At 49.3% G+C, this 20,779-nt stretch overlaps 1 protein-coding gene across 3 annotated transcripts; it reads left to right on the top strand.

The window, feature by feature from the left end:
* Positions 1 to 1,690: 1,690 nt before the first annotated feature.
* SNX32 (sorting nexin 32) lies at positions 1,691 to 20,671 on the top strand. 3 transcript variants are annotated; one of them, XM_055259583.2, is made up of 13 exons: positions 1,691 to 2,173; positions 15,874 to 15,978; positions 16,319 to 16,429; positions 16,549 to 16,670; positions 16,829 to 16,952; positions 17,149 to 17,253; positions 17,453 to 17,558; positions 17,722 to 17,797; positions 18,034 to 18,073; positions 18,857 to 18,943; positions 19,022 to 19,181; positions 19,265 to 19,350; positions 19,709 to 20,119. In XM_055259583.2, the coding sequence occupies exons 1-13, from the start codon at positions 2,138 to 2,140 to the stop codon at positions 19,760 to 19,762; spliced, it is 1,212 nt and encodes a 403-aa protein (XP_055115558.1). In that variant the 5' UTR covers positions 1,691 to 2,137; the 3' UTR covers positions 19,763 to 20,119. The 3 variants fall into 3 exon arrangements, with proteins under 3 accessions (XP_055115558.1, XP_055115608.1, XP_055115692.1); XM_055259633.2 differs by lacking the exon at positions 19,709 to 20,119 and adding an exon at positions 20,154 to 20,671 and having other exon boundaries at positions 1,822 to 2,173; XM_055259717.2 differs by having other exon boundaries at positions 1,822 to 2,173; positions 16,343 to 16,429.
* Positions 20,672 to 20,779: the final 108 nt, after the last annotated feature.

Genomic DNA, 20,779 nt, shown 5'->3' on the forward strand with positions numbered 1-20,779 from the left:
TATCTTTCTTTTCCATAGAAACAGATTCATCAGTGATATCTTTCACTTCACTCAAGACACCCCCCTCAACTCCCACTCCTTTCTCAGTCCCCTGTAGTTCCTCACTCCCTTTGACACTTTCAAAAGGAATTTCCGTCTCATCATCAGTAAATGCCATCACTCTTTGATTGCCAGTAACTTCTACCACTTTTTCAATGTTCTTCTCATTTATGCTCCCCATTCTTGAGCTCTCCAATTTCTCCCCACTGGTCCCCAACTTCTCCTCACTAGATCTCAGCTTCTCCGCACTTGACCCCAGCTTCTCTCCACTCAACCTCAGCTTCTCTCTGCTTGATCTCAGCTTCTCTCCACTGGTTCCCAGTTTCTCTCTGCTTGATCTCAGCTTCTCTCCACTGGTTCCCAGTTTCTCTCTGCTTGATCTCAGCTTCTCTGCACTCAACCTCAGCTTCTTATCACTTGTTCCCAGCTTCTCTCCACTCAACCTCAGCTTCTCTCTACTGGTTCCCAGCTTCTCTCCACTTGATCTCAGCGTCTCTCCACTCAATCTCAGCTTCTCATCACTGGTTCCCAGCTTCTCTCCACTCAACCTCAGCTTCTCTCTGATTGATCCTAGCTTCTCTCCACTCAACCTCAGCTTCTCTCCACTGGTTCCCAGCTTTTCTCCACTTGATCTCAGCATCTCTCCACTCAACCTCAGCTTCTCATCACTGGTTCCCAGCGTCTCTCCACTTGATCTCAGCTTCTCTCCACTAGTTCCCAGCTTCTCTCCACTCCATCTCAGCTTCTCTCTACTTGATCTCAAATTCTCTCCACTTGATCTCAGCTTTCTGCCACTGGACCTCAGCTTCACTCCACTGGACCCCTGCTTCTCTCCCCTGCACACCAGCTTCTCACTAGTAGACCTCCGCTTCTCTACACTTGATCTCATCTTGTCTACACTCGACCTCAACCCCTTCTCATTCTGTCCCAGTTTATATCCACTGGATCTCAAGTCCTCTCCACTGGTCCCTACCTTCTCCCCAGCAGACCTCAACCTCTCTCCAAACCCAGACCCCTTCATAGGCCCGGCTGTCATCCCTGCACTCTTAGATTTAGCCCTTATTTCGTGTTTGACCTCTTGCTTTCCCCAAATCCCCCTTGGGCTGTCTTTCCCCAAATCTGCTGAAGCTTGTGATGCACTTGCTCCACGGTACAGCAGCTTCACATCCATCCTTTCCTGACTCGGGCCTGGCTTGCCTTTCAAGACCGTCTTTTCCACATCTTCCAGTCTCCAGTATCAGACTCCAGCTTCGGTTTTTGAGTGTTTCTAGTCAGGAGCTCCACTCTCTTCCCAAGTACCATGAGCCCGTTCCAAGGTCCCCAGGTTTTCTCTCGCAGCATCGGCACCCCCTTGCAGCCCCGCTCCAGTGACGAACGTTCGCGGACCCCGGCCTCGCTTGGGGCGCCCTGGCCGCGGGACTTGTGGAGCCCCCTAGTCCTCCTAGGCTGCTTACCCCGCCGCTCCCTCCCGTCCAAGGGCAGAAACCTTAACAGACCCCCCTTCTCCACAGACATTGTCCCCTGCCCTCGCCCCTGGTCCACCACCCACATCCGCATCACTGCTTCCCATTCCCCGTCCCCACCCTGCCGCCCTCACCCTCTTCCCCTTCCCCTTCCCCACTGCCTGGTGGGCGCCAGACTGGGCGAGTGCGCACGCGCAGGTCGCACGTGGCTGTTGGAAGGAGGGGCCCGGAACGGCGGCATGGGGTTGTGGCGGGGTCAGTCCGCCGGGGACTGGAGGAAGACGCGGCACGCGGCCTCTGCGACCCTATAAGCTCTGACCCCAGCTCCCACACTGTCGCCTATCACCGGCCTACTCTCCGTGCCGCGTGCCCCTTAAAAGCTGGGGCCTGGGACAGGAACGACAGACATTGCAGCCAATGGCGTCACTCACGGTGCCCTGGTACCCAATCGAAAGGCGCGGCTGAGGGAAACGAGATGGGAACCGCCCCCGACTCCAGGTGACTCCTTGGCCGGGCGGGGGAGAGCGTCCCCGTCAGCTGAGAGCATCCTTACTTGGTCGGTTCCTCGGGCGAGTAAAGGGGACGACCTGCGGGAGCACGCGGGCAGTGGCCAGACGCTGAAGCCCAGGAGAGCGATGGAGACGCATGCGGAGGCTGGGAAGGAGGGCAAGGTAGAAAAAGGATGAAGACCCCCCCTTCAGCCTCTCCTCACTCTATGAAAGCCCGTGATGCCCAATCATGCGGTGGTGTGTGTGTGTCTGTGTGTGTGTGGTCTGCCTCTGTGTGTTTCTGTGTGTGTCTGTGTGTGTATAGTCTGCATGTGTCTGTGTCTCTGTCTGTGTGTGTGTCGATGTGCCTGCATATGTCTGTGTGTGTGTCTGTGTATGTCTGTGTTTGTGTCTGTGTGTGTCTGTGTGTCTCAGTGTGTGTCTGTGTCTTTGTGTGTCTCTGTGTATCTGTGTATGTGTCTGTGTGTCTGCGTGTCTCTGTGTGTGTGTGTATGGCCTATGTGTGTCTGTGTGTGTGCACGTGTGCGTCCGTGTGGGTGTTTGTGCGTGCATGTCTGTGTCTGTCTCTGTGTGTGTCTGTGCATGTCTGTGTGTGTGTGTGTCTGTGTGTGCGTGTCTGTGTATGGTCTGCTTGTGTCTGTGTGTGTCTGTGTGTATGGTCTACATGTGTGCACGTGTGCATCTGTGTGTCTGTGTCTGTGTGTGCATGCATGTGTCTGTGTGTGTCTGCACATGTCTGTGTCTCTGTGTCTGAGCGTGTGTGTGTCTGTCTCTGTGTCTATGGTCTGCGTGCATCTTTATGTCTGTGTGTGTGTGTGTGGGTGGGTGTCTCTGTGTGTGTGTATGGTCTGCGTGTGTCTGTGTCTGTGTGTGTGTCTGTGTATTTCTGCGTCTCTGTGTGTGTTCGCATGTGTCTGTGTGTGTCTGTGTCCGTGTGTCTCTGTGTATCTGTGTGTGTCTCTGTGTATCTGTGTGTGTCTATGTCTGTGTGTCTATGTGTGCGTCTGTGTGTGTCTGTGTGCCTATGTATGATCTGTGTGTGTGTTTCTCTGTGTCTGTGTGTTTGTGTGTGTCTGTGTATCTGTGTTTCTATGTGTGTCTGTGTGTGTGTGTGTCTGTCTCATGTGTCTGCGTGTGTGTGTGTGCCCATGTGTCTCTGTGTGTATGTGTGTGTCTGCGTAAGTGAGAGAAGGGAGACTTGAGCAAGGGAGTGGGGAGCCTCTGTGGCACCTGTGTGTGGACTGATGAGGATGCCAAGGGAGGCAGGGTTTTGCCTTTGTCCTGACAGATAGAAAGGGACCCATCACTGTCACTCTTACCCTCCCCAGGACCAATTCACGCCGGCTTGATGGGGGTAGGTGGGTAGGGGGTGGGAGGTGAGGGCGAGGAGGAGGGCAGGATGTTAGGGACTGAGCAGAGGTTGGCGTCCTCTTCTCCTTTCCCAAGGTGAGAGAATCCTGTTCAGCCCTAATGGCTTCACTTGTGTTCTGAGTTCATATAATCATAAGACCATTTCTTCCTTTTGACTTCCTTCAGCAAAGAGTTGTCGAGCATCCACGTTGTGCCAAGGATGGTTAGTGCATGGAGAGGTGCACCCTTTTGGGAGATGGAGGCATATGCATAGTGGGCCATGGCTGAGGATGAGGATGGAGCAGCTGTGGTCCACCTTTGAGGCCCATCTCCCTCAAGCAGCTACCAAGCAGTGTAGGTCAGAGCAGAGATACTAAGGCATCAGGAAAGAGGCTGGGGACTAGGGGACCTGCTGCACCAGTTAGCCAGACTGCATGTGTTTGGGGTCTGGGGCAAGTGGGAGAGCCTGCCTTGGGAGTGTCAGAGAAGCCAAGAAATGAGGAGCGGGGTTCGAGTGGTTTAGAGGGGCAAGAGGGGCTGAGAGACACAAAGCATGGAACAGAATGGTCTGCTTCAATGTTTATCTATGTTCATCTTCGTGGTTAAAGGAGTTAACATATATAAAATGCTTAGGGCATATATATGAAATGGTTAGAGTGGTGCCTAGCATATTGTAAGGGCCAACATAAGGGTTAGCTATTATATTATTATTATTGTTATATTATTATTGCTGTATGTTCTGAGGATGTGCTGAGCTATTGAACAGATGGATGCATCCCCCAGCCTTTGCAGGAGCCATACTCTCTGAAAGTTCACTACCAATACTTATCCTCTAGGTTAGGTATTGCCTTCTCTAAGATCTTCCTTTAAATATAGAGACATTAAAAGAATATAAGCAAAAATATAATAGAGGAGAAAATGAAATAATATAAAATACTGGCCAGGAGTGGTGGCTCAAGCCTGTAATCACAGCACTCTGGGAGGCCAAAGCAGGCAAATCACTTGAGGTCAGGAATTCAAGACTAGCCTGGCCAACATGGTGAAACCCCATCTCTACTAAAAATACAAAAAATTGGCCAGACATGGTGGTGCGTGCCTGTAATCCCAACTACTTGGGAGACTGAGACAGGAGAATAGTTTGAACCCAGGAGGCAAAGGTTGCAGTGAGTGGAGATCGCACCATTGAACTCTAGCCTGGGCAACAGAGCGAGAATCTGTTTCAGAAATAAATAAATAAACCCAGAGGATTATAAATAATTATACTATAAAGACACATGCACACGTATGTTTGTTGCAGCACTATTTACAATAGCAAAGACTTGGAACCAACCCAAATGCCCATCAATGATAGACTGGATAAAGAAAACATGGCACATATACACCATGGAATATTATGTAGCCATAAAAAAGAATATCATGTCCTTTCCAGGGACATGGATGAAGCTGGAAGCCATAATTCTCAGCAAACTAATACAGGAACAGAAAACCAAACACCACATGTTCTTACTCATAAGTGGGAGTTGAACAATGAGAACACATGGACACAGGGAGGGGAACAACACACACTGCGGCCTGTAGGGGGCTGAGGGGTAAGGGGAGGGACAGCATTAGGACAAATACCTAATGCATGTGGGGCTTAAAACCTAGATGACGGGTTGATAGGTGCAGCAAACCAGCATGGCACATGTGTACCTATGTAACAAACCTGCACATTCTGTACATGTATCCCAGAACTTAAAGTAAAATTTAAAAATTAAAATAAAATAAATAAATAAAAGAAATAATGTAAAATACTATTTAAATAATCCAAAAGAAGAAAGAAAGAATACAGGAATAAAAACAGATGGGACAAAGAGAAAGCAAAAAGCAAGATGACAAGTTGGTAGCCTGCTACATCAGTAATTACAATAATTATGAATGGACTAAATTCTCCAATTTAAAAAAACATTGTCAGATTGTATTTTGGAAGAAAAACAACTAGAGTCTGTTAAAAGAGACATGTTTTAAATATAAGGACACAGAAAGGTTGACATAAATGGGTGGGAGCTGGGCATAGTGATGCACACCTGTGGTCCCAGCTATGTGGGAGGCAGAGGTAGGAGGATTGCTTGAGCTCAGGATTGTTTGAGGTTACAGTGAGCTGTGATTGTGTCACTGCACTCCAACCTGGGACACAGAGTAAGACCTTGTCTTAAAACAAAAACAAACAAAAAAAAAGGGGCCAGGCACAGTGGCTCACAGCTGTAATCCCAGCATTTTGGGAGGTCAAGGCGGGCAGATCACTTGAGGTCAGGAGTTCGAGACCAGCCTGGCCAACAGAGTGGAACCCCATCTCTACTAAAAATACAAAAATTAGCTGGGCATGGTGCCACACACCTGTAATCCGCACTACTCAGGAGGCTGAGGCAGGAGAATGGCTTGAGCCCAGGAGTTGGAGGGTCCAGTGAGCCAAGATCATGCCACTGTACTTCATCCTGGGCAACAAGGCAAGACTCTCTCAAAAAAAAAGAAGAAGAAGAGGAAGTATATTAGAAATAAAGAAGGATGGCTGGGTGCGGTGGCTCACGCCTGTAATATCAGCACTTTGAGAGGCCAAGGTGGGTAGATCACCTGAGGTCAGGAGTTTGAGACCAGCCTGGCCAACGTGGTGAAACCCCATCTCTACTAAAAATACAAAAATTAGCCAGGCGTACTGGCAGGCACCTGTAATCCCAGCTACTCGGGAGGCTGAGGTAGGAGAATCACTTGAACCCGGGAGGTGGAGGTTGCAGTGAGCTGAAATCACACCATTTCACTCCAGCCTGGGTGACGAGAGTGAAACTCTGTCAAAAAAAGAAAGAAAGAAGGAAAGAAAGAAAGAAGGAAGGAAAGAAGGAAGGAAGGAAGGAAGGAAGGAAGGAAGGAAGGAAGGAAGGAAGGAAGGGGAAATAAAGAGGGACATTTTATAATGATGAAAGACTTGATTCCACAGAAAGATAAAACAATCCTAAATTTATATGCACCTAATAATATAGCATAAAAATATGCAAAATAAAAGATGGCAGAACTAAAAGGAATAATAGGCAAACCTACAATTAAATAGTAAGTAATTGTATTTATTTTTTAAGAAATGGGGTCTTTTTATGTTGGCCAAGCTGGTCTCCAACTCCTAAGCTCAAGTGATCCTCCCACCTCAGCCTCCCAAAGTGCTAGAATTATAGGCATGAGTCACCATGCCCATACCAGTTAGAAATTTTAACACAATTATCAACTGTTAGAACAAGCAGACAAAAAAATTAGTAAGGATTTAGAAGATTTAAAGAACATGATTAATCAACTTGATCTAATTGACTTATGTAGAGCTGTATACCCAACAACTGCAGAAAATACATTATTTCAAATGCACATGAAACATTTACCAAAATAAATGATATGTTGAGCTATAATGCAAGTATCAATAAATTTTAAAAGACTGAAATCATATAGATTATATACTCTGACCCAGAATTAATGTGGAATCAAAACAAAAACATAACTAGATTCCAAAATATTGGAAATTAAGCAACATGCCTCTAGATAACTCATAGGCCAAAGAAGAAATTATAATGGAAATTAGAAAATATTTTTAAATTTATGATTATAAAAATATGACATATCAAAACTCATAAGATACACAGTTTTCAGATGCATATTTTAGAAAAGAAGAAAGCTTTGAGTATATGACACTAAAGAAAGTAAGTAATTATTATTATTATTATTTTTGAGAGGGAGTCTCACTTCGTTGCCCAGGCTGGAGGGCAGTGGCATAATCTCAGCTCACTGCAACTTCTGCCTGCCGGGTTTAAGTGATTCTCCTGCCTCAGTCTCCCGAGTAGCTGGGACTACAGCTGTGCGCCACCATGCCCGGCTAATTTTTTTGTATTTTTAGTAGAGACGGTGTTTCACCATGTTGGCCAGGCTGGTCATGAACACCTGACCTCAGGTGATCCACTCGCCTCAGCCTCCCAAAGTGCTGGGATTACAGCATGAGCCACCGCACCTGGCTGGAAAATAAGTAACTAAAAAAAAAATTTTTGTGAACCATGATCACACCACTGCACTCTAGCCTGGGTGACAGAGCGAGACCCTGTCTCCAAAAAAAAAAAAAAAAATTATCAAGCTGAATAAGCAATACATAAAAGGATAATACTTCATGAACAAGGCCTTCTTCCAGGAATGCAAAGTGGTTTAACATTTGCAAATCAATCAATGAAATTCAGCATGTAAACAGATAACAAGAACATCCATATGATTATCTCAATCAAGGGAAAAACGATTGATAAAAATCAACACTCTCATTAAATTAGGCATAGCGGGGAGCTCCATTAAGCTTCATTAAGATACTCTTGATTAAAAAAAGTATCTAAAATCACTTTGGGGTTAAATTTAAATGCAGTCCCTCTGAGATTAGGAACATGTCATCATATCATCACTTCTACATTGTACTGGAGGTCCTGGCAAGTATAAGAAGGCAGTAAAAAGAAATAAAGGTATAAAGGTTGGAAACGAAGAACTAAAACTGTCGTCATTTTAGATTATAGGACTGTATATGTAGGAAATCCAAAAGAACTGGCCAGGAAGGTGGCTCAGGCCTGTAATCTCTGCACTTTCGGAGGCCTAATTTAGGAGATCTCTTGAGCCCAGGAGTTCGAGACCAACCTGGGCAACATAGTGAGACCCTATCTCTACAAAAAAATACAAAAATTAGCCAGGCATGGTGGCAGATGCCTGTAGTCCCAGCTACTCAGGAGGCTGAAGTGGGAGGATCCCTTGAGCCTGGGAGTTCAAGGCTGCCATGAGCCAAGATGGCACTACCACACTCCATCCTGGATGACGGAGCAAGACCCTGTCTCAAAAAAAAAAAAAAAAAAAAAAGAATCTACAAACGATTAAATTAATGAGTTCAGCAAGATATTTTAAAAATTTATTAAAATTAACAAGTAAATTTGTGGGGACACAAGGTAAATTATATAAAAATCTATTACGGTTTTTTTTTTTGTTCTTTTTTTTTTTTTTTTTTTTGAGATGGAGTTTCACTCTTGTCACCCAGGCTGGAGTGCAATGGTGCGATCTCGTTTCACTGCCACCTCTGCCTCCGGGTTCAAGGGATTTTCCTGCCTCAGCCTCCTGAGTAGCTGGGATTACAAGCGCCCCCCACCATGCCTGGCTAATTTTTGTATTTTTAGTAGAGACGGGGTTTTACCATGTTGACCAGGCTGGTCTCAAACTCCTGAGCTCAGGTGATCCACCCGCCTCAGCCTCCCAAAGTGCACGAGCCACCTCGCCTGGACTTTTTTTTTTTTGAGACAGGGTCCTGCACTGTCATCCAGGCTGGAGTGCAGTGGTATGATGGTGTGACCATGGCTCACAGCAGCCTCGACCTTCTGGGCTCAAGCGATCCTCCTGCCTCAGCCTCCCAAGTAGCTGGGACTACATGTGTTTGCCACCACACCTGGCTAATTTTTGTATTTTTTTGTAGACATAGGGTTTCGCCATGTTGCCCTGGTTGGCCTTGAACTCCTTGGCTCAAGTGATTCTCCTGCCTCAGCCTTCCAAAGTGCTGGGTTCACAGGCATGAGCCACCATGCCCAGCCTATTGTGTTTCTATATACAATTAGAAGATGAAACTTTTAAAAATATAATTTAAAAAGCAAAGAAAGGGCGCCTATAATCCCAGCTGCTTAGGAGGCTGAGGCAGGAGAATCGCTTGAACCCAGGAGGCAGAGGTTGCAGTGAGCCGAGACCGCACCATCGCACTCCAGCCTGGGCAACAAGAACAAGAATCTGTCTCAAAAAAATAAATAAATAAAATAAAAATAAAAAGCAAACGAAAAAGAGAATCATCAAATACCTAGGAATAAATCTCACAGAAGACATGCAAGACCTTTACACAGAAAACTACAAAACATTAAAGATGACTTAAATAATTGGAAAGATATTGCATGTTTTTAGATTGGAAGATTAAAAATTATAAATTATAAAATTACGAAGAGATCTAGTCTTCCCAGATCGATCTATATATTTGATATAATCACAATCAAAATCCCAGTACGTTTTTTAGGGGTAGAAATTAACAAGCAGAATATCTGTAGAAATGTAAAGGACCTATAATATCCAAAATTATTTTGAAAAGAAAGAATAAAGTTGGAGGCTTTGCACTATCTGATTTCAAGTCGCACCTGTCAAGTTACAGTAACCAAGACAGTAAGATATTATCGTACGGATAAACATTTAGACCAATGGAACACAGTAGAGAGTCCAAAATTTGTCACTCTTAATAGGTCAATTGATATGTGTACACCAAAGCAATTCAATAGCAAAAGGAAAATCTTTATAACAAACAGTGCTCAAATAGCTGGCCACATGGCACAATGAATCACAACCCATACCTCACACTGCGTATTCAAAATGAATTGAAAATCGCCGGGCGTGGTGGAGCATGCCTGTAATTCCAGCACTTTAGGAAGCCGAGGCTCAGGTGGATCAACTTAGGTCAGGAGTTTGAGACCAGACTGGCCAACATGGTGAAACACCGTCTCTACTAAAAATACAAAAAAATTAGCCGGGCATGGTGGCACGCGCCTGTAATCCCAGCTACTTGGGAGGCTGAGGCAAGAGAATCACGTGAACCCAGGAGGTGGAGGCTGCAGTGAGCCAAGATCGTGCCACTGCACTCCAGCCTGGGTGACAAAGTGAGACTCCATCTCAAAAAAAAAAAAAAAAAAAAAAAAAAAAAGAAACACTTTGGGAGGCCCGAGACCGGCGGATCATGAGGTCAGGAGATCGAGACCATCCTGGCTAACACGGTGAAACCCCGTCTCTACTAAAAATACAAAAAATTAGCTGGGCGTGGTGGCGGGCGCCTGTAGTCCCAGCTACTAGGGAGACTGAGGCAGGAGAATGGCGTGAACCCGGGAGGCAGAGCTTGCAGTGAGCCGAGATCACGCCACTGCACTCCAGCCTGGGCGACAGAGCAAGACTCCGTCTCAAAAAAAAAAAAAAAAAAGAAAGAAAGAAATAAAGAAATTAAAATGAAGAAAATAAATTGAAAATAGATCATAGCCGGGTGGGGTGGCTCACGCCTGTAATCCCAGCACTTTGCGAGGCCAAGGAGGGTGGATCACTTGAGGTCAGGAGTTTGAGACCAGCCTGGCCAAAAGAGTGAAACCCCATCTCTACTAAAAATACAGAAATTAGCCAGGCATTATGGTGGGCGCCTGTAATCGCAGCTACTCAGGAGGCTGAGGCAGAAGAATCACTTGAACCTGGGAAGCGGAGGTTGCAATGAGCCGAGATCATGCCACTGCACACCAGCCTGGGCAACAGAGCAAGACTCTGTCTCAAAAAAAAAAAAAAAAGAAAAAGAAAATGGATTATAGACACAAGTGCAAGAGCTTAAACTGTAACACCTCTAGAAAAATAAATAGAATATCTTCATGACCTTGGGGTAGGCAAAGTTTTCTTCAATAGGACACAAAAACCCTTAACCATAGAAATAAAAGACTGCTATGTTGAGCTTGTAACATTTGAACCATTAAGAATCAAAGGCAAACTACAGACTAGGAAAAGATACTGACAAAACGTATAATCAACAATGGGTTTGTCTCCAGGAACAGAGTTCCTACAAATTACTGAAAAACAGATAATCTGATCTTTCAAAGAGATGGCAGGAAAGAATCAGAGACCTGAATAGGCACTTTACAAAAGAAGATATGCAGATGGCTGATAAATACAGAAAATGCCGCTCAACATCATTCCTCACCAGGTAATACCAGTTACACTCCCCATGCACAATTACCATGCCTCGACTAACAGGGTGAAAGTAAAAAATACTAACAATTCTGAGCTGTCACAGTGGTTTGTGCCCAGACTGATCTATATATTCGATGCAATCACAATCAAAATCCCAGTATGTTTTTCAGGGGTAGAAATTAACAAGCCAAATATGTGTAGAAATGTAAAGGACCTATAATCACCCAAATGATTCTGAAAAAAAAAGAATAAAGGTGGAGGCCTTATACTATCTGATTTCCAGTCTCACCTGTCAGATTACAGTAATCAGTCCAGTGAGATATTATCATAAGGACAAACATAGACCAATGGAACAGAGTAGAGTGTCCAAAGTTTATCATACTTAATAGGTCAATTGAATACGTGTACACAAAAGCAACTCTCAGCTACTCCAGAGGATTGCCTGAGCCCAGTTCAAGGCCAGCCTGGACAATATTAGCGGGACCCCTTTTCTTTTTTTTTTTTTCGAGACGGAGTCTTGCTCTGTCACCCAGCCTGGAGTGCAGTGGCGCAATCTCGGCTCACTGCAAGCTCCGCCTCCCAGGTTCACGCCATTCTCCTGCCTCAGCCTCTCCGAGTAGCTGGGACTACAGGCGCCCGCCACCACGCCCGGCTAATTTTTTGTATTTTTAGTAGAGACAGGGTTTCACCGTGGTCTCAATCTCCTGACTTCGTGATCTGCCCGCCTCGGCCTCCCAAAGTGCTGGGATTACAAGCGTGAGCCACCGCGCCCAGCGACCCCTTTTCTTTAAAAATAAATAAATAAATAAAGAGAGAGAGAGAGAGAGAGAGAGAGAGAGAGATAAAATGACTAACAACTCTGAAGTATTGGCAAGGATGTAGTACAAGTAGAACTTTCATACGCAGTGCTGCTGGGAGTGTGCATTGGTTTTACCTTAGAAAACTGTTTGACAGTATTTACTAAAGTGTTTTAAACATACAATATGTCTTCTCTGTAACTAAGCAATTCTCATGCCCAGCAGAAATGGGGACTTAAGTCAAAGTCCTCAAAAGACAGCTGGGCATGGTGGCTCATACCTGTAATCCTAGCACTTCGGGAGGCCGAAGCGGGTGTATCACTTCAGGTCAGGAGTTCAAAAGCAGCCTGGCCAACATGGTGAAACTCCATCTCTACTAAATTACAAAAATTAGCCAAGCATGGTGGCGGGCACCTGTGACCCCAGCTACTCAGGAGGCTGAGGCAGGAGAATCACTTGAACCTGGGAGGTGGAGGTTGCTGTAAGCTAAGATCACATCACTGCACTCCAGCCTGGGTGACAGAGCGAGACTCTGTCTCAAAAAAAAAAAAAAAAAGTCTTCTAAAGACCTGTGTAAGAATGTTCATGGAAGCCAGACGTGGTGGTGCATACCTGTAATCCCAGCTACTTGGAGGCTGAAGTGGAAGGATGGCTTGAGGCCAGGAGTTCAAACCAGCATGGGCAGCATAACGAGAACACCCCCCTGCTTAAAAAAAAAAAAAAAAAAAAAAGTCCGGGCGCGGTGGCTCACGTCTGTAATTCCAGCACTTTGGGAGGCCAAGGTGGGTGGATCACGAGGTCAGGAGATCGAGACCATCCTGGCTAACACCGTGAAACCCCATCTCTACTAAAAAATACAAAATTAGCTGGGCGTGGTGGTGTATGACTGTAATCCCAGCTACTCGGGAGGCTGAGGCAGGAGAATTGCTTGAACCTGGTAGGCGGACGTTGCGGTGAGCCGAGATCGCGCCACTGCACTCCAGCCTGGGCAACAAGAGCGAAACTCTGTCTCAAAAAAAAAAAAAAAAAAAGAATAGGCCAGAATAATCTATGGTGATAGAAGTCAGAATGGTGGTTAGTTCTGGGGTGGGGGATAATTGATGGGTGTGGGGCAAGAGGGAGTCTTCTGGAGTGTTTAAAAAAATGTTTTTTCCAGGCACAGTGGCTTACGCCTGTAATCCCAGCACTTTGGGAGGCTGAGGCGGGCGGATGACCTGAGGTCAGGAGTTCAAGACCAGCCTGACAAACATGGAGAAACCCCATCTCTACTAAAAATACAAAATTAGCTGGGCATGGTGGCGGGCGCCTGTAATCCCAGCTATCCGGGAGGCTGAGGCAGGAGAATCGCTTGAACCCGGGAGGCAGAGGTTGCAGTGAGCTGAGATTGCACCATTGCACTCCAGCCTGGGCAACAAGGGTGAAACTCCATTTCAAAAAAAAAATTTAGCTTTAGTTTTTTTGTTTTTGTTTTGTTTTTTTTTGTTTTTTTTAGACAGTTTCTCACTCTGTCACCTAGGTTGGAGTGCAGTGGCGAGATCCTGGCTCACTGCAGCCTGCAACTCCCAAGCTCAGTCCTCCCACCTCAGCCCCCGCAAGTAGCTGGAACCACAGGCATGTGCCACCACACCCAGCTAATTTTTAAAGTTTTTTTGTGGAGGTGGGGGTCGAAGGGTGTCTCACCATGTTGCCCAGGCTCGTCTCAAACTCTTGGACTCAAGTAATTCTCCTGCCTCAGCCTCTCTCCCAAAGTGCTGTATTACAGCACTTTTTAAAAAAATTTTTTAAATTAGCTGGGCATGGTGGCACATGCCCGTGGTCCTTGCTACTTGGAAGGCTGAGTCAGGAGGATTGTCTGAGCCCAGGATATGGAGGCTGTGGTGAGCTGTGATGGCACCACCAAACTCCAGCCTGAGTGACAGAGCAAGACCCTGTCTCCAAATAAATAAATAAAATACATATCTATCATGATCTGAGTTGGGTGATGGTTACCCAGCTGTATACATATATACAAATAGTTGGTGCTTTACACTTAAAATTTTTGCACTTTCCTATATATAACTTATACCTTAATTAAAAAAACAAAAAGGGGTCAGGTGCAGTGGCTCACACCTGTAATCCCAGCACCTTGGGAGGCCGGGGCAGGCAGATCACTTGAGCTCACAAGTTCAAGACCAGCCTGGCCAACATGGCAAAACCCCGTCTCTACTAAAAATACAAAAACTAGCTGAGAGTGGTGGCACACGCCTGTAATCCCAGCTACTCAGGAGGCTGAGGCATGAGAATCACTTGAACTCGGGAGGCAGAGTTTGCAGTGAGCTGAGATCACTCCACTGCACTCCAACCTGGGTGACAGAGCAAGACACTATCCAAAAAAAAAAAGCGAGAAACAATGTAGAGATAACCCTGTAAACAGTGGCCAGTGACCTCAGGGTCAATTCCTTCATGCCGGACAGCCAGGAGGAGGGGACAGATGCAGGGATCTCTATCTGGGGAAGAGACATCACTAGACCAGCTGCAGATGGGCCACCATCAAGCAAGGTCTTGCCTGTTTCTGGACCCACATATCACCAAGCCCCATCTCAGGGACCATCTCCAAAGTGTGCCAAAAGCAGAAAGAGGAGAGAGTGAGGAGGCCTCCAGATTGAGAGGGGGGACAGATGCCTGTTGTATACTGGTGAGCAGTGCTGAAAGGTAGAGTGATTCCTAAGCCTCTTCCCTTCCCCCTAATATCACTTGGCACTATGGTGTGGACACAGTAGGTATTCAATAAATGCATGTTGCTTCCGGCCCTTTGGAAGGCTGAGGTGGGAGGATTGCTTGAGCCCAGGAGTTTGAGACCAGCTTGGGCAACATAGCAAGACCCTGTTTCTAAAAAAAAAATAAAAAAAAAAAAGCTTGGCATGGTGGTACATGCCTGTAGTCTCAGCTACCCGGGAGGCTAAGGCAGGAGGATCACTTGAGCCCAGGAGTTGGAGGCTGCAGTGAGCTATGATGGCACCACTGCATTACAGCCTGAGTGACAGAGCGAGACCCTGTCTCAAAAATAAATAAATACATGTTGAATAGCTCAATGCAAGAATGAGCTAGTAGCTTGGTGTCTTGTGGATCTTTTCACTTGAAGAAATACACATGCTTTGCATGTAAGCTGTTGCCTCTTGGCACCAAAAGTAGTAAATGGAATGGTTTTGGCAACCCCCCCAAAAGAGGTGGGAATGTCTCATCCAACTCACTTGAAGCCCTGGTTAAGGGATGCCTGAGGTAGCCAGCTGGGGAAGGGGTGGGCAAGTAACTGAGAAAGTGCATGGGGTTGGGAATTAAGAAACTGGGTTTTGCTGGGCACGGTGGCTCATGCCTGTAATCTCAGCACTTTGGGACGCCAAGGCAGGTGGATCACTTGAGGTCAGGAGTTTGAGACCAGCCTGACCAAACATGGTGAAACGCTGTCTCTACTAAAAATACAAAAGTTAGCCGGGCGTGGTGGCTCATGCCTGTGGTCCCAGCTACCTGGGAGGCTGAGGCAGCAGAATCGCTTGAACCTGGGAGGTGGAGGTTGCAGTGAGCTGAGATCACGCCACTGCACTCCAGCCTGGGCAGTGCAAGACTCCGTCTAAAAAAACAAACAAACAACAACTGGGTTTCAACCTGGCACTGTCGCTTTGCAGTTGCATTACCTTAGACAAGTTACTTCCCCTCTCTGGTTGTCTCAGCTTCAATAGCTGCAAAATGGGAAACTTTCTGCCTGCCTCCAAGGATGGGAGGGTTAAAATATTTTGGCAGTTGGAAAGCTCAGGTCAGTGCCTTATCAGGACCCCTCTCTGGTGACCTGGGGCATTGCTGAAGCAGTGCTGCTGAAGAGGGTTCTGCAGGTGGATCAGAAGGCCTGCAGGGCGAGGAAGGGCAAAGGGGCCATGCTCAGCCAGGCCAGAGACCTCCCCTCCTCCGCAGCCTTCCTGTGCATCGGTGGATCTGCAGGGAGACAGCTCCTTACAGGTGGAGATTTCTGACGCAGTGAGTGAGCGGGACAAGGTGAAATTCACTGTTCAAACCAAGGTGAGGCAGGGCGGGGCACGAGGAAAGGTCCTGGTGGCTGCCCGCAGGAGGCCTCCCCCAGGGGTGGTTAGGAATGTGCCAACACAGCCTGTGGGCACTCTTCTTCCACCTGGCACTTGCCCTCAGCCCCTCCTGGAGAGTGAACCTCTTAGCTCTGCCTAAGGCCCCGAGTCCTAATCATCCCTCTCCACCATTCTAAATGAAATCATGCACACCTGAGCTCTAACTTGGTCCTCCCTGGGATGTGGGATGAGGGGGGCCCAAAAGTGGGTGCCCAGGAGACTTGCCGAGGCAGGGCTTGGGGCAGAGAGAGGACCTCAGTTGGCCTTTCCGCTTCCAGAGCTGCCTCCCTCACTTCACCCAGACCGAGTTCTCAGTGGTGCGGCAGCACGAGGAGTTCATCTGGCTGCATGATGCCTACGTGGAGAACGAGGAGTACGCCGGCCTCATCGTGAGGAGGGGCCGGGCAGGGGCTGGGAGGGACAGGCAGAGCACTTGGGTGAGGACCAAAGGCTGTGACGGCCGTCTCGGCAGTGAGAGGCCTCCCAGCTCCGTCCCTCCTTTGAACAGATCCCCCCAGCCCCTCCGAGGCCAGACTTTGAGGCTTCGAGGGAAAAGCTACAGAAATTGGGCGAGGGGGACAGCTCTGTCACTCGGGAAGAGTTTGCCAAGATGAAGCAGGAGCTGGAAGCGTGAGTGCCCCCTCCTTTCCCTGCCATCCCCAGAGCCCAGATGTCTTCCCCAGCTATCCCGCATGAATGTTTAGTGACCCTGACCTCTGACCCCAGAAAGGGGGCAGGCAGGATCATGGGGGCTGAGGAAGGCCCGTGAGCTGCTGTCACTCTCGCAGGGAGTACCTGGCCATCTTTAAGAAGACAGTTGCGATGCACGAAGTCTTTCTGCAGCGCCTGGCGGCCCACCCCACCCTGCGTCGAGACCACAACTTCTTTGTGTTTTTGGAATATGGACAGGATGTGAGCTGGGCCAAATCCCTGGAGTCACCCCTGGGGCAAGAGTCTACCTTGGGTGGGGAGGCACCCAGGGCTGGCAGGGCTGGAGAAGGGGCCCAAGTGGGCCTAATCCTGTGTCACAGCTCCGTGAGTGGCTTGTGACTCGGGATGGGAGGAGAGAACGCCCACCCCAGCATCATACCCTCCCTGTGTGCCTCAGCTGAGTGTCCGGGGGAAAAACAGGAAGGAGCTCCTCGGAGGGTTTCTGAGGAATATCGTGAAGTCCGCGGATGAAGCCCTCATCACGGGCATGTCAGGGCTCAAGGTAACCCCTGGTGCTCCTCTCTGGATTCAACCCAGCACCTCAAGTCCACGGCACAGATTGAGGCCCAGGCTGGGTGTGGGAAGGAAGCCACTGGTGGGGCCTGGCCTGGGTTGGAAGGAGATTTTGCCAACCCTGGGTGCCTGTGCTGCCAAGCTCCTTGGTGACCCAGTATAAATGGGGTCCTGCCTGGCTCCCTTAGGAGGTGGATGACTTCTTTGAGCATGAGAGGACCTTCCTGTTGGAGTATCACACCCGTATCCGAGATGCCTGCCTGCGGGCCGACCGCGTCATGCGCGCCCACAAGTGTACGCAGGGCCCAAGGGATCCTGGATCCCCCTGCCCCTCTCCCCAGCGGTTCAACTCCTTGGGGGAGAGAAGAGAGCAGGGCATGCCTTGTTGTCTGTGGCCACAAGCACCAGGGCTTGACATGCAGATGTAGGGGCTCTGATGGGGGCTGTTCCCCAACAGGCCTGGCAGACGATTATATCCCTATCTCAGCTGCGCTGAGCAGTCTGGGAACACAGGAAGTCAACCAGCTAAGGACGTGAGGACTCCCCCTACCCCTACCCTCTCCTTATGCCTGTAATACCATGTCTTCCCATGAGGGGTCACTCTGTAGATGTCTACTGTCAACTCTAGGTGGGAGGTGTAGGCTCTCCTGTTGGGGGAGGGTGTTGGGAGGGAAAGGGGAGAAGGAGATTCCCAAGAAGGGGCTGAGACAGAGAGGCTTTGAGCTGTTCCTCAGCCCCCTACCCTAACTCCCTCCCTATTGCTTCCTAGGAGCTTCCTCAAATTGGCAGAGCTCTTTGAACGGCTGAGGGTGAGTACCGCCTTCTGCGCTCAAAGGCTTTACTGGTGAGCTTTGCAAGGAAGATGAGTCCTGGCACAGGGAAGAGCTCCAGGATCATCTTGGGTTCAGTGATAACTTGGGCCCAGTGGCAAGTTGGGCTCACACTCCAGACTAGTTTAACAAGAGGTGGGGTGAAGACAAGGATCCAGCTTTGTGTGTGTTGGGGGGTGCGGGGGCGTGCGCGTGCACGCACATGTGTGGCAGGGGAGGGTTGGGAGGCACAAGGGTGTGCCCAAACCTCTGGCAGGCTGCACCCAGCTGCCAGCACACTGCCTGGGCACACACGTCCCCCACTTTTCCCCAAGAAAGTCACTGGAGTGTTGCCGTCTTCCTAAAATGTCTATTGGACTGCATCTCTTCCCTGCTCAAGGCTCTTCAGAGACCCTGCCCCTTCTGGAAGCTCCTAAAGTCCTGAGCTTCCACTTTCAGCCTCTTGTGCTCCAGCCACTGCCTCCCTTCCCTGCCTTGCCCAAGTGCCTTCCCTGAGCTAAAGGTTCCCTGAACACATAGCCAGGCTTGCACAGCTGCCAAGCCCTTGGCTCCCTCTGTCTGGCTCTTACTCAGTCCCCGAGATCCAGACTAGATCCCACTTCCTCTGTGAAGCCTTCCCTGGCCTGCACCCCTCAACACCAGGCCTGATCTGGAACAGTTACCTAAGGCTTCTGTGCTGGATATTTAGATGAAGAGGTGCCTCCCACCCCTCAGCTGCCCCTCTGACAAGCTCCCTTCCCAGTGCCCACCTTTCTGATGCAGAAGCTGGAGGGCCGGGTGGCTTCCGACGAGGACCTGAAGCTATCAGACATGCTGAGGTATTACATGCGTGACTCACAGGCAGCCAAGGTGAGAGGCAGCCCCAGTGCAGCGCTCAGGCCTGGAGGCCAGGACAGGGCAGCAGTGACCCTGTGCTCATGGTCCTAGGACCTGCTGTACCGGCGGCTGCGGGCACTGGCCGACTACGAGAATGCCAACAAGGCACTGGACAAGGCGCGTACCAGGAATCGGGAGGTGCGGCCCGCCGAGAGCCACCAGCAGCTGTGCTGCCAACGCTTCGAGCGCCTCTCCGACTCTGCCAAGCAAGGTGAGCCCGCAGCCCCCAGCCCCGGCCTGGGGCCACATGCCCTGCCCTGGCCGGGTCCCCATGCCTCTTCCCCTCCTCTCCAGAGCTCATGGACTTCAAGTCCCGCCGGGTCTCCTCTTTTCGAAAGAATCTCATTGAGCTGGCAGAGCTGGAGCTCAAACATGCCAAGGTGAGCCCTCCCACCTCACTGGGCCCTTGTGAGGCCTCCCACCTCCCACCTCCCTCCCTCCCCCTGCCCCAGGCACCAGGGTGTGCGTGCATGTGAGGGTGTGCACGCGTGTATGTGCATATGTGGGTGTGGGTGTGTGCATGCGCATGCGTGTGTGTGGGCATGAGAGAAGCCCCAGCTCAGGCTTGGGGCCATGCTTCCCTGGCTCAGGACCCTTCTCGGTAGGAAGGCCCAATTAACAGCAGCTGTTATTGCAGAGAGCAGGGGTGTGGGGAGCGAGGGAGCATCTATGGTGCAGAAAGAATGGCAGCCTGACTCAGGGAGCAGGGGACTTCAAGGACCTGTTTCTCCTCTGCAGGCCAGCACCCTGATTCTCCGGAACACCCTTGTTGCCCTAAAGGGGGAGCCTTAGAGCAGCCAGAGCTCAGCCAGACCCTGCTCGGGAGTCTCCAGTGACCAGGGTATCCCAGACCCCTCTCCGGCAAGATGTCTCCTTCCCTAGCACAGCGCCACTAGCCACACCCTCACTCTGCCCCACATCCTCTCAGGGAAAGCCCAAGCCCCCTACCACCACCACCACAGTTGCCAGGCCCTGCAAGACAGGGCAGCATGGGCATAATTGGCCACAGTCAGCAGAGCCCCAGGGCCCCTGACACCCCTCCCCAGGAAGCTGAGGAACAGCCTCTACCCTCACCCGTGGCCCTGAAGGAACCATAGCTCACTGGATCCCAGCCTGTTCTCCTTCACAAATAAAAACTCTGGTTTTGTAGCGAGGCCTGTTGTCCTTACTTCCCTTCCCACAGCTCAAAGGTCCACCAGGCACACTTTCTGCTAAGGCAGTATGATCAGATCCTGGAGACACCAAGGGCACCCCTGCAGCATCCTCAGCCCTCTCTCCAATGACAGCAGGCTCCCTGTGGGAAGGCACGACACCCAGAAGTTGGGACCTAGGAACCCCAGAAGTCTTCCAGGTTTGCCCCCATCCCCATAAACCGTAGCACAAAAATGAATCCCAAGTTCTCCACACCTATTTCCTAACCAGAAAAAGGGATCTAGCCCTTCCTCCCAGAACCGCTCACAAGCTCCCAGGAGTTAGGGAGCCAATTGTAACACCAGGAGGCCTTTTCCTCACTTCAGTTGATAAGGGAGATATAGATGCCACATTACTACTCCCAATTCACCTCACCATAGTGCCAGATTTCTTGGATATCTTTGCCTGCTGGGCAGGTGAAAGCCCAAAGTACAGGCTGGAAACAGCCCTTGACAATGCTGGCAAAAGGCTCAGGATACCGGCAACACCCTTTTGGTTAAACACAGGGAGGCGGTGCTCAGGACACCTGGCTGGCCCCACCCTGAATGAACTCCAGCCACATCTAGAGGAGGTCAAAGGCTCAACTTGGCCTGACTCACAGCAGCCACTGAACCTGAC

Source organism: Symphalangus syndactylus, chromosome 1, assembly GCF_028878055.3.
Source record: "Symphalangus syndactylus isolate Jambi chromosome 1, NHGRI_mSymSyn1-v2.1_pri, whole genome shotgun sequence".
In the NCBI taxonomy this organism is placed as follows: domain Eukaryota; kingdom Metazoa; phylum Chordata; class Mammalia; order Primates; family Hylobatidae; genus Symphalangus; species Symphalangus syndactylus.

Excerpts from the sequence above, each read along its gene's own strand:
- SNX32 (XM_055259583.2), top strand. The coding sequence starts at position 2,138 with ATGGAGACGCATGCGGAGGCTGGGAAGGAGGGCAAG. Across the intron at positions 16,671-16,828 it reads ATGAAGCAGGAGCTGGAAGC|GGAGTACCTGGCCATCTTTA; the intron begins GTGAGTGCCCCC and ends TCACTCTCGCAG. Across the intron at positions 18,074-18,856 it reads AGCTCTTTGAACGGCTGAGG|AAGCTGGAGGGCCGGGTGGC; the intron begins GTGAGTACCGCC and ends TTTCTGATGCAG.